This window comes from Bos indicus, chromosome 21 (genome assembly GCF_029378745.1).
Source record: "Bos indicus isolate NIAB-ARS_2022 breed Sahiwal x Tharparkar chromosome 21, NIAB-ARS_B.indTharparkar_mat_pri_1.0, whole genome shotgun sequence".
In the NCBI taxonomy this organism is placed as follows: domain Eukaryota; kingdom Metazoa; phylum Chordata; class Mammalia; order Artiodactyla; family Bovidae; genus Bos; species Bos indicus.
The window spans coordinates 15531070-15545513 of record NC_091780.1 but is presented as its reverse complement, the minus strand read 5'-3'; the positions used below and the strand labels follow the sequence as shown (position 1 = coordinate 15545513).

The following is a 14444-nucleotide window of genomic DNA, read 5'->3' as shown; positions in this document are numbered from 1 at the left end:
AGGGGCACTTCCTGTTGCAAGAAGGATGTACTTTGGTGGGCTGGAGAAGTGGGTCCCTGGGGAGAGTACCTGGAAGGAAGTTGTCTAGAAATCTGGACCCCTTCTGGGTTATTTTCCTGTTCCAGTCAAAAATATCAAGGTTCTTGGCAGGAGGTCTGTTAGACCCTGAGCAAGAAATTTTCCGTTATTTCTAAAGTAAGATAGTCTCTCCACCCTTAAGAAGCTAATGGCTTATTTGCATAAATACATTTTATTTACAGAAATATCAGTTTGTTGTTGTTTCCAGTCACCAAGTCATATTCGATTCTCTGTGACCCCATGGACTGCAGCACGCCAGGCTCCCTTGTCCTTCAATATCTCCCAGAGTTTGCTCAAATTCATGTCCATGGAGTCCGTGATGCTATCATCTCATTCTCTGCTGTCCTCTTTTTCTGCTCTCAATCTTTCCCAACACTGGGGTCTTTTCTAGAGAGTTGGCTCTTCATATCCAGTGACCAAAATATTGGAGCTTCAGCTTTAGCATCAGTCCTGCTAATGAATGCTCAGGATTGATTTCTTTTAGGATGGGCTGGTTTGATCTTGCAGCCCAAGGGACTACCCAGAGTCTTCTCCAGCACCACAATTCAAAAGCATCAATTCTTGGGTGTTCAACTTTCTTTATGGTCCAATTCTCACATCTATACATGACTACTGGAAAAACCATTGCTTTGACTATATAGAAATATCAATGAATGTGAAAGTCACTCAGTCGTGTCCCACTCTTTGAAAACCCATGGACTGGGGCCTGCCAGGCTCCTCTGTCCATGGGATTCTCCAGGCAAGAATACTGGAGTGGGTAGCCATTCCCTTCTCTAGGGGATCTTCACGGCCTAGAGATGGAACCCAGGTTTCCTGCATTGCAGGCGGACTCTTTACCATCTGAGCCACCAGGGAAGCCCCAGAAACATCAACAGAAGGTAGCAAATGGTGAGCTCCCTAGATACACTAATGTTGGTACGTGTTTGCTTTTATTCCTTCTCCTTTATCACAAAACTCATTCTCCATAAATATAACATTTTCTAAAAACCGTATTTTCTCATACCCATCCTTCATTAGCTTTTTTTTTTCTTCTGTTTCTCCACTTGGATTTGTTTTTTAAATTGCATCCACATTAATGCTTATCCTTTTTACCTCTTAGTTGAGTTTAAGATATATTCAAACTAAGACATGTAATTAAAAATACAGAACTATGGGTATAGAAAGCAGCAAACACAGGCTATATGGTAGAGAGACATATGGATAAGGCTAATTGGAAAGTGGAGGTGGGGAGAGAAAAACCCTAAGAAGGCGAAATAAGCTTCAACTCAGCCCAAATATGACTTTCAGGCCAAAGAAGTTGGCCCAGCCCCAATTCTATCCTTGGTTTGACACAATACATGATTGGTGTATTTTCAGAAAAAGAAAAGAAAAATCCATCCATAGGGTGAATATCTAAGCATCTATTTTCCATTCCAGTGACAATCAGAAATCATTCTTTGCATTTATTTTTCAACTTTGTATTTGCCTGTGAACAAAATTGAAGTGGGCAAAAGACAGTTCATGTGAATTACTTGAACAACGGTTTCTCATTGTGCTGAATTACATTGAGGCTGCTTGCTGTGAAATCTTGCCACAGTCCAGTAACAGTGGAAGATATTGTCATTTTTTTTTTCCATGCCCATGAAGTTAACCCACTTCTCTCCTACAGGAATGAATTGATGGTGCTTTTTAAAGCAGGAGAGAAAAGCTCTCCAAGTTCAAACCACTAAGCATATACATGCATCTTCTTAATATTTTAGGAATAAAAAGTCAGTTTATCTTCCCATGTCACTCAATCTTCTTTATGCTTCCCTAGGTCAGATTTCCAGAGTACAGGCAGCATCTCAGTGTTTGGAATACTTTTAACAGCAAAGTAAGGGCTCATGGAATCAGAGCCTCAGCTAGAAGATTTTTATCTAACTCTGAAAAGTCAGACTTTTCCCTGGTGATCCAGTGGTTATGACTCTGTGCTTCACATCCAGGGGGCTTGGGTTCAATCCCTGACTGAGGAACTAACATTCCACATGCCATGGAGCATAGCCAAAAATTAAAAATTAAAAAAAAAAAGAAAAATCACCTAGTCCCAGGAAGGAGTTGAGAGGCTAAAATAACCCCAAGGGTTCTACAGTCATTCACATTCATACTGCACGCATGTGTGGTCAATTGTCTTTGTGTGGTCTGACTCTTTGAGACCCCATGGACCATAGCCCACCAGGCTCCTCTGTCCATGGGATTTACCAGGCAGGAATACTGAAGCGGGTTGCCATTTCCTTCTTCAGGGGATCTTCCCAATGCAGGGATTAAATGCAAGCCTCCCATGTCTCCTGGATTGGCAGGTGGGTTCTTTACCACTGAGCAACCTGGAAAGCCTCACTCACGGTGACCGGTTCTAAACGCATCATCCACCATTGGCGGGGCAGATAAACGAAAAAGGCTGCAGCCTAGAAATGGTGGCTACATCATTCCTTGAGGCCACAGTCAAGGTCGCCCAGTTGGTGGATGGGGTTTAAACTAATGTTTTGCTCATGACATGATGGTCCACTTCAGAAGCTGATTGGAGGGGTCACCCCAGATCATAGGAAGCTTAAATTTTTTCTTAATCTCATTCCCCCTCCTCCTCGGTGCTCCCCCAATTTAGGGTGGGAAATACAGCTTTTAATTCCTGCCACCAGCTAGCCATGAGCTCCCAAAGTCACTTGCTGCTTTCTTTCCATGAGTAAAATGGGGTTAATAAAGATCTGCTCTCCACGCTGTAAGAGCTGAGTGAGACACAGGACCTCAGAGCACTCTATCAGCACTCACGTGCTCGACAGATATGAAGACAGTTACCCTGAATATTCACTGGAAGGACAAGGCTGAAGCTCCAGTACTATGGCCACTCGATGCGAAGAGCCGACTCATTGGAAAAGACCCTGATGCTGGGAAAGATAGAAGGCAGGAGGAGAAGGGGGCGGCAGAGGATGAGATGGTTGTATAGCATCACTGACTCAGTGGACATGAGTTTGAACAAATTTCCTTCTGACTGTCGTGGGGCTAACTGGTACCATGCAGGGCCTGTGGGGCTCCCGGGCACAAAGACTTTCTGTGTCCCCCATTTCTTTGATTATAGGAACCAGCCTTCATTCAGCCACCATGACATTCTCTGAGTTCCAAGGGACAGATTCAAGCAGTTGTTAATTAGGGGAAGGAGGGGATGCAAGACCAGGGAGAAAGTCAAGAGCAGCCTTGGGGTAAGATCCTGTTTCCCCATCGAGGGATACACAGAACAACATCGTTGAGCTATTCTGGGCTTTCCTGATGGCTCAGATGGTAAATAATCTGCCTGCAATGTAGGAGACCTGGGTTTGATCCCTGGAGAAGGAAATGGCTACCTACTCCAGTATTCCTGCCTGGAGAATCCTATGGACAGAGGAGTCTGGCAGGCTGCAGCCCATGGGGTGGCAAAGAGTCGGACATGACTGAGCAACTAACACTTTCACTTTCATTCTGCAGGTACTGAAACCCCCTCCAGGTGGGAGAAGTTAATGATTAATGATGGTATGCTGCCAACAAACCTGTAGACCCCAGACCAGTTAGACCTGAAGGTTGACGATGCTGACTCCTGCTTACCTGACCACCAACCTATCAGAAGAATGTCCACAAACAGATCATACCCTCTTTGAGCAGTTACTATAAAACTTCTCACTCCCTTCCCCAAGCTGGGACACATGGTTGAGGGCATTAGCCTACTTTGGCCCCTTTTGCTTGGCAAGGTGATAAAGCCCAAAACTACTTCACCCAAAACTTGGTTTCGGAGATTCGATTTGGCACTGGTGTGCAGAGAAGCTGAGCTTTGGGCCTCGTAATGCCTGACTGCCTTCAGGCTGACTTTGATTATTCTTAAGGCTTTAGGCATTGAATTATTTTCATGGCTGCTTACCATTAATTGTAGGAGGAATCTACAACCCTACTCCAGAATCCTTTCTCTGACAGCAAAAGTGTTTGATTTTTCTACAGACAGTTAAGTTTTATGTAAAATAAATGGTCAAAAATGAAAAATAGTCATCCCTCTTTTGGAATGTTTTCATTGTTGTTTTAGTCACTCAGTCATGTCCACCCCATGGGCTGTTTTAGTCGCTCAGTCGTGTCCACCCCATGGGCTGTTTTAGTCGCTCAGTCATGTCCACCCCATGGGCTGTTTTAGTCGCTCAGTCGTGTCCACCCCATGGGCTGCAGCCCACCAGGGTCCTCTGTCCACAGGATTTCCCAGGCAAGAATACTAGAGTGGGTTGCCATTTCCTTCTCCAGGGGATCTTCCCGATCCAGGAATTGAACCCACATCTCGTGCATTGGCTACCAGATTCTTTACCACTGAGCCACCAGGGAAGCCCCTTCTGGACTGTACTGGAGGCAATGTAGTATAGACAGAGAGCTGGACTTGGATACAAGTCCTTTCCCTTTTGTGTGACACTGGGCTGGTCACTCTACATCTCTGAATTTCCATTTATAAAATAGCAACAATATGAATCCCACCCTCCCCAAGAAACAGACCACTGGGTGATAAACAGATAAACAAGATAATACATAGGGAGTTCCAAACTGGGGCTGTGATAGCAGACACCTTGGTTTCAAAGGCTGGTCCTGCCACTTACAGGATACTTGTGACATTGGTAAATGTAGTTAACATTTCTGGGCCTGTTATTTGTAAAACAGAGCTAATAGTATCTAGTTTAGAGGGTGGTCGAGTGGCTTAAACTGTAAATGTGGGTGAAGCACTTAGAACAACCGTGCTTGGCCAGAGTCAGCATACAACAGACATTAGTTCTTGTTATCACAAAGTATGTAAATAAGACTCGAGGACTAGACTGCACTTTGAAAGCTAGTTCAATAGTGACAAGGTCTCTCTGTTCAGATATGAGTAAAGGGTCTTAGCTCAGCTTTGTAGCTCACAGTCTGGAAGGCAGGGAAGGGGGCGAGCTCATCAAGGGTCTTCTTGGGAAAAAGTGATGAGGTGCTGTCATGATGCCAGAGTGCCAGAGCGGGCTGAGGGTGTGAGAGGAATGACCCATGGAAAACTTGGCTCTGAGTGAGGGGAGGATGTGGAGAGAAAGGGAGGGTCTCCAGGAAGGTGATAGTCTCTTGGGGAATGGGATAGCTGATAGTGACAGGGATCAGGGGCAACGGAAAAAGACCTCTGTGGTGAGAACCAGTTCAGAGAGGAGACAGCCCAGACAAGGGGAGGGGAGAATCTGTAGGGAACACCAAGCCTAGGTGAGATCATGTCTGGGCCCACAGCAGGAAGCATCAGTTTGTATTTAAAAGGTATGGCAGGACAACACCCCCCACCATTACACCATTCCTTCTCACTCAAGTTCTTTGGGAGTAAGTAGAAATTATACAAGTGTTAATTATGACTCAGTTTCAGATTTAAGCCTGCTTTGGTACCCAGGAGCCTAGAAGAGTGGGTCTTTTTCTTAAACACAGTTATTCAGTTCAGTTCAGTCGCTCAGTCGTGTATGACTCTTTGCAACTCCATGAACCGCAGCATGCCAGGCCTCCCTGTCCATCACCAACTCCCGGAGTTTACTCAAACTCATGTCTATCGAGTCAGTGATGCCATCCAGCAACCTCATCTTCTGTAGTCCTCTTCTCCTCCTACCCTCAATCATTCTCAGCATCGGGGTCTTTTCCAATGAGTCAGCTCTTTGCATCAGGTGTCCAAAGTATTGGAGTTTCAGCTTCAACATCAGTCCTTCCAATGAACACCCAGGACTGATCTCCTTTAGAATGGACTGGTTGGATCTCCTTGCAGTCCAAGGGACTCTCAAGAGTCTTCTCCAACACCACAGTTCAAAAGCATCAATTCTTCAGTGCTCAGTTTTCTTTATAGTCCAACTCTCACATCCATACACGACCACTGGAAAAACCATAGCCTTGACTAGATGGACCTTTGTTGACAGACTAATGTCTCTGCTTTTTAATATGCTGTCTAGGTTGGTCATAAATTTTCCTTCCAAGGAGTAAGCGTCTTTTAATTTCATGGTTGCAATCACCATCTGCAGTGATTTTGGAGCCCCAAAAAATAAAAGTCAGCCACTGTTTCCCCATCTATTTGCCATGAAGTGATGGGACCAGATGCCATGATCTTCATTTTCTGAATGTTGAGCTTGAAGCCAACTTTTTCACTCTCCTCTCTCACTTTCATCAAGAGGCTCTTCTTTGCTTTCTACCATAAGGGTGGTGTCATCTGCATATCTGAGGTTATTGATGTTTCTCCTGACAATCTTGATTCTAGCCTGTGCTTCTTCCAGCCCAGAGTTTCTCGTGATGTACTCTGCATGTAAGTTAAATAAGCAGGGTGACAATATACAGCCTTGACGAACTCCTTTTCCTATTTGGAACCAGTCTGCTGTTCCATGTCCAATTCTAACTGTTGCTTCCTGACCTGCATACAGGTTTCTCAAGAGGCAGGTCAGGTGGTCTGCTATTCCCATCTCTTTCAGAATTTTCTACAGTTATCAAGGAGAGGTTTTTCAAAGGATTGGTTAAGCCCCCCAGTGGACCAAGTGGAAGATGCTGAGTGCCTCCTGGTACTCAGCAGTACCAGGAGTGTTCAGTCCTTTCCAGGCTTCACTGAACTTCCAAATGCCGTCTGGGGACCAGCAGACCCTGTGGCCCAAACTCCTGGTAATGACTAAAAAGAGTGGCTGCGACGGGGAGCCCAGATATTCAGGCCAAGGCAAGGAAGGGGCCCGGCCACAAAGCTAGGGGAGGGGTAGGGACCAAGGCAGGCCTGTGGCTAATACCTTCCCGCGGCCTCTAGCCGCGTGGCCACATCATTCTTGAGGATGGGCTCCAGGCACGCAAGCGTGCTGCACAAGGCCCTCTGCTGGGGTCGCTGCGACCCTGCAGCCACCTAGACCCCTTTGGCTGGGGGCGATGGATGAACCGCGCAGCTCCGGATGGGTTAATGGGACTTCTTCTTCGCTGCGCTTCCGTTCTTTTCTCCTCTTTCGGTCTGGGACCTTTGAGCACACCCAGTGGCCTAGGAGAGCAGATGCAGAGGACGGCAGGCTGTGGAAGCCTCAGCGGCTCTGACCTCCGGCGCGTCCCCACGGCCCAGAGCGCAACATCTGTCCCCAGAAATAGCCGGGCGGGCGGAGTTGGTAGGGGAAAACGTCAACCCTTTCCTAGGTACGCGGTCTTCTTCCTCTTCCTAGAAACCGTTCCTCCCCTCCTAAGTGCCCCGAGGTCGGAGTTCTAGGTCCCCGCCCCGCGGGGGAGCCTTCGCACCCCACCTCGGCGCCCGGAGTTCCCCTTGCAGTACCACCCAGTGTCCGCGGCGGCGCCCCGCGCTCCGCAGCGCCTTCTAGGGGCCGGGCACGGCCTTCGTGCCAGCCGGAGCACCCGCTCCCTGACTCCGCAAGGGCTCCCCCTCTCCCGCGTGCTTCGGGCCACCCGGGCCCTCCCAAGCCTTGGCTGGAGGTCCGCGCTCTGCGCCCCCAGGCCGGTATCTTCGCGCCTTCCCCCGGGGCGCACGGGTGGCGCGGAGCGGCGCGGCGGGCGCGCGCAGCGGCGATCGAGGCCGGGGCCTCGCGTTAGAAGAAGGGGAGACGAGGGCAGGCGCGGCCCGCGGGCCCCAGCCAGCGGGCGATGGCAGCGGCGGGCGTCCGCGGGCGGCGAGGCGGCGGCGGCGGCGGGCGGCCAGAGGAGCCCCTGTGATTGGCACAGCCCGAGCCGGAGGAGGAGGCGAAGGGAGGGCGGAGGAGGAGGAGAGGAGGAGGCAGGGGGGCGAGCGCGGCGGCGGCTGCGAGGAGCTGTGCTTTCCACCTTTCCAGCCCCGGCAGGACGGGGGCGGCCGCCGTGGGCCCGGGGCGGGGACAGCACGCAGCCTCGCCGCGCGCACCCCCGCCCGGCAGCGGCCCCGACACCCAGCGCGAGCGGGAAAGCAGCGGCGGCGGCGGCGGCGGGGGAAGGATGCAGGCGAAGAAGCCGGGCGGCTCGTCGGGCGGCGGCCGGAGCGGCGAGCTGCAGGGGGACGAAGCGCAGAGGAACAAGAAGAAGAAAAAGAAGGTGTCCTGCTTCTCCAACATCAAGATCTTCCTGGTGTCCGAGTGCGCCCTGATGCTGGCGCAAGGCACGGTGGGCGCCTACCTGGTGAGTCTCCCGTGCCAAGTCCGCCACGGGCCCCTTCCCCAGCGCGGCTCCCAGGTGCCCGGCTGGCAGGAGGAGGGGGCAGCCCGGGCGCCGAGGGGCAGGCGGGCATGACCTCCGCCCGGCGATGAGGTTGGCGAGTGGTGCAGAGGCGGCCGCCGGGGGAGCTGCCGGCCCGGGCTGCTGGGCGAGCGGGGAGCCGGTGGGACCGTGGATGCCGGCAGGGAGCTGGGGGGACCCGGGGAAGAGAGGCAGCGGGCAGGTGGGCGTGAAACCATCCCTCTCCCCCACTCCTTCTAAAAACAGCCAGAGGGTGAGTTCTGGAGCACTCCTGGAGGGGAAGGCATCGCGGTTTTCAGGTGACCTGCACAAGGAAAGAAAAGCCCGTTAGCATGTCGCGTCCTCTACTCCCCATTCTAGCCGCCTGGAGAACACATCCATTATGCATCATTTCTCTCAGTGCTTTCTCCATCCGCCAATTACGGAGGGATGTAACAGTTTAGAGGAAAAGGCGCCCAAGTGTGGGGCACTGATCCGAGCTGGGGCTGCAGGGGGAATATTCCCACTTCGTATCCCATTAACCATCTCTCAGCGTCTGGGATAAAGTTACAGTACCTGGAGAGCAGCTGTGAGTTTGTGCAGTTCTGCCGCCCACTCTTAGACCTGAATTCCCCACCATGGTCTCTCTCGTGTACAAGGGGGTGTTGCGCCATGGTGCACATTGTACATGGATTCCATCTGCCTTCTGAAAGGGGGTATTCATGTTCAAATGGCCAGGGGTGCATAACATATCAGAGGAAACAGCTTGTAATGACTCAGCACTGGCAAATACCTGCTTTACCCGCTGTCTCCTGCCCCGCGCAGGTGGTCCCAACTTGGGTTTCAGAGAATGCATTTCCAGAGCCGAGTATTGTCTTGACTAAACGGGATTTTTCAGAGTGTATAGTGTTAAGGCGTTTCTTGACTATTGACCTGAAACTGAAATCAAATGTCATAGACTTTGAGTGTTAGTGAGCAAGTTTGATGGAGATAGAACTGGACAAGATTTTGGCTGTGGAAGTGCCACATCCCCAGATAGAGCCATGCTTTGCACGATGGTCCCATTAATCCCTGGCCTTTGGGGTGCAGTTAATGAGGGTCAGTTGCTCGTTGCCCTGTACCATTCCTCAACAGTCTCCTGAGACTTGGGGCTTGCTGTCAGAGGGAAGTACAAGCAGGCTAGCTCTCTGGTGTGGGGTAAAGTCAGTGATGTGGTTACAAGAGAGGGCTGTTCAAACTCAGCTCGGTTCCTGGGGTGGCAGACTTAACAGGGCTTCTGAAAGTCAAATGCATTTTCTTTGCTCTGTGTCAGATGAGAGGCGTTTAGATCCCAGTTCCTGCCTGCATCCGTGACATGTATGCTGCCGGTAAGCCCTGTAGCCAAAAGCACGTTTTCTTTTCCATTTAGATTTTTGTTTTACAAAATGCACTTGTAGTTTGAACACATAGTTGTAGACAGTACCTGTGGCCTTTGCAGTTTTGGAATCAGGGAGTGATCCTGTCCTGGGGTGTGAGGGGAGCGTATCAGTATATCAGAGTGTCCTTGGAGGAGTTTGACTGTTATTAAAATAGAGACATATATTACCAAGACGCAAATGCACAGTAATAAAAATACCTGTAGTTCTGTACTATAGCATATGCAAAGTATGTGATACCTAAACCAGGGCTGTGTTTATCAACAGCTGCCTCCAGTTTTTAACAGTTTGCCTCAAACCAATTTTGCTCAATAGAGTGGATTATTCATGTTCCATATAATAGTGTCTACTGTTGGCAAAAGCTGAATTTATGAAGTGTACAGAGTGTTATGGGTTTGGAAATTTGTGGACACAGATCTGGAAGCTCAGCATTTATAAATTATTTTACATCTAGGGAAAAAAAATACCCAAAGAACTTTTCACACCACAAATGATAAAGGCATGGGCCTAGTTTTAGCTTGCAATGGTTTAAGGCTTTTGGAAAGAAATGAAGCTGGGCTTCGATCAAGTGAGTGGCCTAAGCCCCTTTACGAAGTTAGAAAGCAGAGGACTGGTGGATACTAGTGGCAGGGCTGGCGCTGGGGGACAGGAAGTTGACTGTGATACCAGAATTGGTGAGGAATTGAGTCCACCTGCTGGGGGCCTCTCGGCATTTCCAGCCTGGGCTGAGGGAAAGCCTGGTTCGAGGCGTATGGTAACCGGAGTCAACAGGTGACTGGCAGAAAGCAGATGGAGGCCCAGGAAAGGAGTGGCTTAGGAAATTGGATTCATTATGATTACTATGAGTCGAGGCATCAGTTGCTCAGGACTCTGCCTTACCCGGCTGATCGCAGCTCTGCATTGCCACCTGAACCTCATGAAGATGAATAGTTTGCTTGCCATGAATTGGATTGTGATGGCTTTTGCTCTTTCTGGCAGCTTGTGATTTTCTTCTTCATCTGCTATTTGGAAGGTAGAATTAAAAGCTGTGGTACCCTCAGTGATGTGAGACTTCTTCATGGCTAATTTGAGAAGGAAACATTGTAGAAGGTTTGCCAGAAAGGCTTTCTGGAAACCTCAGAACCTGTGCTTGTAGGCAGTCACACCCACGGGATCCACGTGCAATAGGTGTATGTTCTCTGGGATCTTTACCCTGTCAATCAGCCTGTCCCTCTGAGGAAGCATTTTCAGATACCTGGTGAAGAGCACACCTGGGGGCCCTGCTTACTTTCAGGAAGAGAAGGGTGACGGCAGATTCTCTGCCTATGATATTATTTCCTATTTGATTTCCAAGTCCATGTCATTTACTATGACATTTACTACCTTATTATTTCATCTTCCCAGGTGCCTTTTTTTTTTTTTTTTAAATATTTGGAGGCTTCATTTCACTTCTCCCTTTTCTTTCTGAAAAGACAGATGACCTAGTATCTTTGCTGAAGCTGTAGAACTTCCCAACTGTAGAACTGAAGCAGGAAGTCACCTGTGATTTGAGAAGCAACTTTGAAAACCTGGACTCTGTGTGTGTGTCTGTGTCTGTTTTCCCTTAAGAACCTGCACATGCTCAAGGTAGACCCGTATGGGAGAAAACCACCCTTTGTTAAGCGAGGCAGGGGACAGGCAACTTTTGGCCCGGGGATCGGGTCTCCTGGGGCAGTGCAGAAGGGCTGAGACCCTGATGCCTAGACTCGATGGTGATCATGATGTAGATAAGGTGACTCCGGTGCAACCCGGGCCAGCTGTGGATTCTGAAATCTCTTACCCTTGCCAGTGATTAACTGGAAATCATGCTGCACATAAGCCAGCAGTCACAGGGATGGTCTCTTGTCGTCACTTAAACCTCCTGACTGGCTAGGAAATTTTTTTTTCTTCCTAAGAAGAGGGGACCCATTCCATTTGAACATCACTGTGTGCAGAAGAGAGAATGCGATTTAATTTTCCTCTCCTTGGGTCTTTGCTTCGGGTGGCTCCAGTCTGCACTGACCTACTTGCGAGGATGTAACATCTGTTAAAGTCTTGGGCTGTTTGGAGAAGACACAGGCCTGTGGAAACTGCATGGAGAGAAAGGTGTATTGTTTGCACTTGATGGAGTTTGGTGGAGACCCACTGGGATATTCCAAGCCGTTCACTGAGGGTAGCCTTGCCTACAGAGGTTGATGTGCGTTCTCAAATGACTGAGGACTGGAGTTGATAAGGATGTGTGCAGGAAATTAAAACCTCGGACACCTCTGGGCTCTTACGGATGAGATTCAATTACAAATGCATTTGAATTTCTTCAGGATAAAATCCTAAAAAGGCCAGTTTAGCCTCTGGGTGAGGCACACAAGAGGTTCCTGTGAACCAGGGGTGAGGATGGAGGATGTCCTTGTTTTTTTTTTTTTTTTTTTTTTTTGCAGCTTGTTATTAAAATAATGTAGGATCTTCCTGGGCAGTCTGGTGCTAGGACCCTGTGCTTCCACTGCAGGAGTCACAGGTTTGATACCTGGTCGGGGAAGATCCCACATGCCATGAAACGAGGCCAAAATAAAAATTTTTTAAATAGTTTATTTTTTATTGAAGTATACTTGATTTTTATTGAAGTATAATCTAGCTTTTATAGTTGTTAAAATAAATAGTTTATTTTTTATTGAAGTATAGTTTCAGGAGGCAGCACAGTGATTCAGTTTTTCTATATATATATATATATTCTTTTTCAGATTTTTTCTGTTACAAGTTATTACAAAACACTGAGTATAGTTTTCTGTGCTGTACAGTACTTTATCCCTGTTTATCTATTTTGTTATACAGCAGTGTGTGTCTGTTAATCCCAACTTGCTAATTTATCCTGCTTCCCCCCTTTCCCTTTTGGTTATCATAAGTTTGTTTCCTATGACTGTGAGTCTCTGTTTTGTAAATAAGTTGATTTCTTTTTTAATTTTAGATTCCACATATAAGGGATATCATATAGTATTTGTCTGACTTGTTCAGTTGCTAAGTCATGTCCTGCTCTTTGTGACCTCATGGACTGCAGCACGCCAGGCTTCCCTGTCCTTCACTGTCTCCCAGAGTTTGCTCAAACTCATGTCCATTGAGTCAGTGGTGCCATCCAACCATCTCATCCTCCGTTGCCTGACTTGCTTCTCTGTGTTTAGAGTTATGCAAAAACCAAGTCTGAGGTTTTGGTGACAACAGAAGGAGACGGAGGGCTGAGTGTGTGAACAAGGTTCCATCTCACTGCTTTTGGTCACCTTTTTCCTAGGCCTGATAGCATTCAATGAGCTTACAAGGTGAAGCAACTGGATTTGTTCTCTATATATATTTTTTTGTATTTCTAAAGCATCATTGTGAAGATTTTTTTTTTTTTTTTGCATATCTAACCCAGAAGCAGACAGCTGAGAGACAATTTTTAAAGTCCTTGTCAAATTAGTATGATGACTAAGGCAACTGTAGTTTCCTTAATCAAATTATTTTACACACTTTTGGTTACTCAAAATGACAAATTCCCTTCCATTTGCATAATTACTATATAGCCCCAGGTAGGAAGAAAAAAAATTTCCCTGATTTTTTTTTTTTTTTTTTCTTACAGCTTGGTTGAAAATGTTTAGCTAATAATCACTTAAGGGGAAAAAAATGTTTCTGACAATTCCTTTCAACCACCTTTGCGTATGTACCTCAGTTTCTGTGGGGGTTTCCTCTTGTGTGTTTAGCAGTCGAAGAAATGGAATTAGTTGTGAAGGGACCAAGAGCTGTTTCCTGAATTGGGTAACTCTCTGCACTTCAGTTTTAGGTACCTTCCAAAGAGGGCGACCCAGAGGCCTCTCTGCAGCGGCCCTGCCTTGCTGATCAATTTCTCAGCATTTAAATTCACCTTTTTGCTGGCTGCCTGAACAGTGTCATTCTGAAACTGCGTAAGTTTCCTCTTGTGCTGAGGCCACCTGGGCAAGAGTCTCTCTGTGACTTTCTCTTGCTCTTCTTATGACAGCAAGCTTGGTGGTACTGTCTCCTCCAGGGACGGAGTTCACTTAGCAGACTGGCCAGGCATGAGTAAGTGTAATGTCCCCAAAATGATGGGGTCACAGCTGCCTTCCCTATATAAGTAGGTCTGGGAAAAAAAAGAAAAAAAATTCTGTGAATGTTGTTGGCTGGTTAGAGAGAGAGAGCAGAGATTGGCATTGGTTTCAGGGTCTGTGCCAGGCCTCCTGCAGAGGCTGTGAGAGCCACGGGGACTTGTGCTGAGCTGCCCGTGGTCCTTGGATTGCAGGGGGTGGGCCTGACTGTGGGCAGATGAGTGGCAAGCTGCTGAGCCTCTGTGGCCCTGGAGAACTCGGCTCTGGACAGAGTGGCATTTCTCCAGCACCTTACTTCCAAATTCACAGACACGTTTCACTTGCACATATTTACCTGCACACATCATGGACTAACCATGCTCCTGTGAAGTCGAGTCAAGATACCCATTGTCATGTCTCATCACTTCTACTCACCTGGATTTTGTAGTTGTGGTTTAGTCACTGAGTCACATCCAGCTCTTTGTGACTCCATGGACTTTAGGTCACCAGGCTCCTCTGTCCATGGGATTTCCCAGGCAAGAAGAATACTGGAGTGGGTTCCCATTTCCTTCTCCAGGGGATCTTCCCAGATCAGGGATCGAGCGTGCATCTCCTGTGTCTCCTGCATTAGCAGGCGGGTTCTTTTTGACTGAGCCACCAGGGAAGCCCGGATTTTGTAGTACTGTGTCACTCACTTGTGTCTGACTCTTTGTGACCCCATGGACTGTAGTCCGCCAGG

General features: G+C 48.2%; 1 protein-coding gene and 1 long non-coding RNA gene across 3 annotated transcripts in view; one reads left to right on the top strand and one right to left on the bottom strand.

The window, feature by feature from the left end:
- LOC139178170 (uncharacterized) overlaps positions 1-8320 on the bottom strand; it is a 69803-nt gene extending 61483 nt beyond the window's left edge. Inside the window, exon 1 of the long non-coding RNA XR_011562557.1 lies at positions 8191-8320. This is a non-coding gene — a long non-coding RNA (uncharacterized lncRNA). The remainder of the gene's footprint in view (positions 1-8190) is intronic.
- The window catches only part of SLCO3A1 (solute carrier organic anion transporter family member 3A1), a 375421-nt gene continuing 368868 nt past the window's right edge, over positions 7892-14444 (top strand). For both annotated transcript variants that reach the window (XM_019983751.2, XM_019983750.2), the window contains exon 1: positions 7892-8193. In XM_019983751.2, coding sequence (XP_019839310.1) covers positions 8014-8193 — 180 coding nt within the window. In that variant the 5' untranslated portion in view covers positions 7892-8013. The remainder of the gene's footprint in view (positions 8194-14444) is intronic.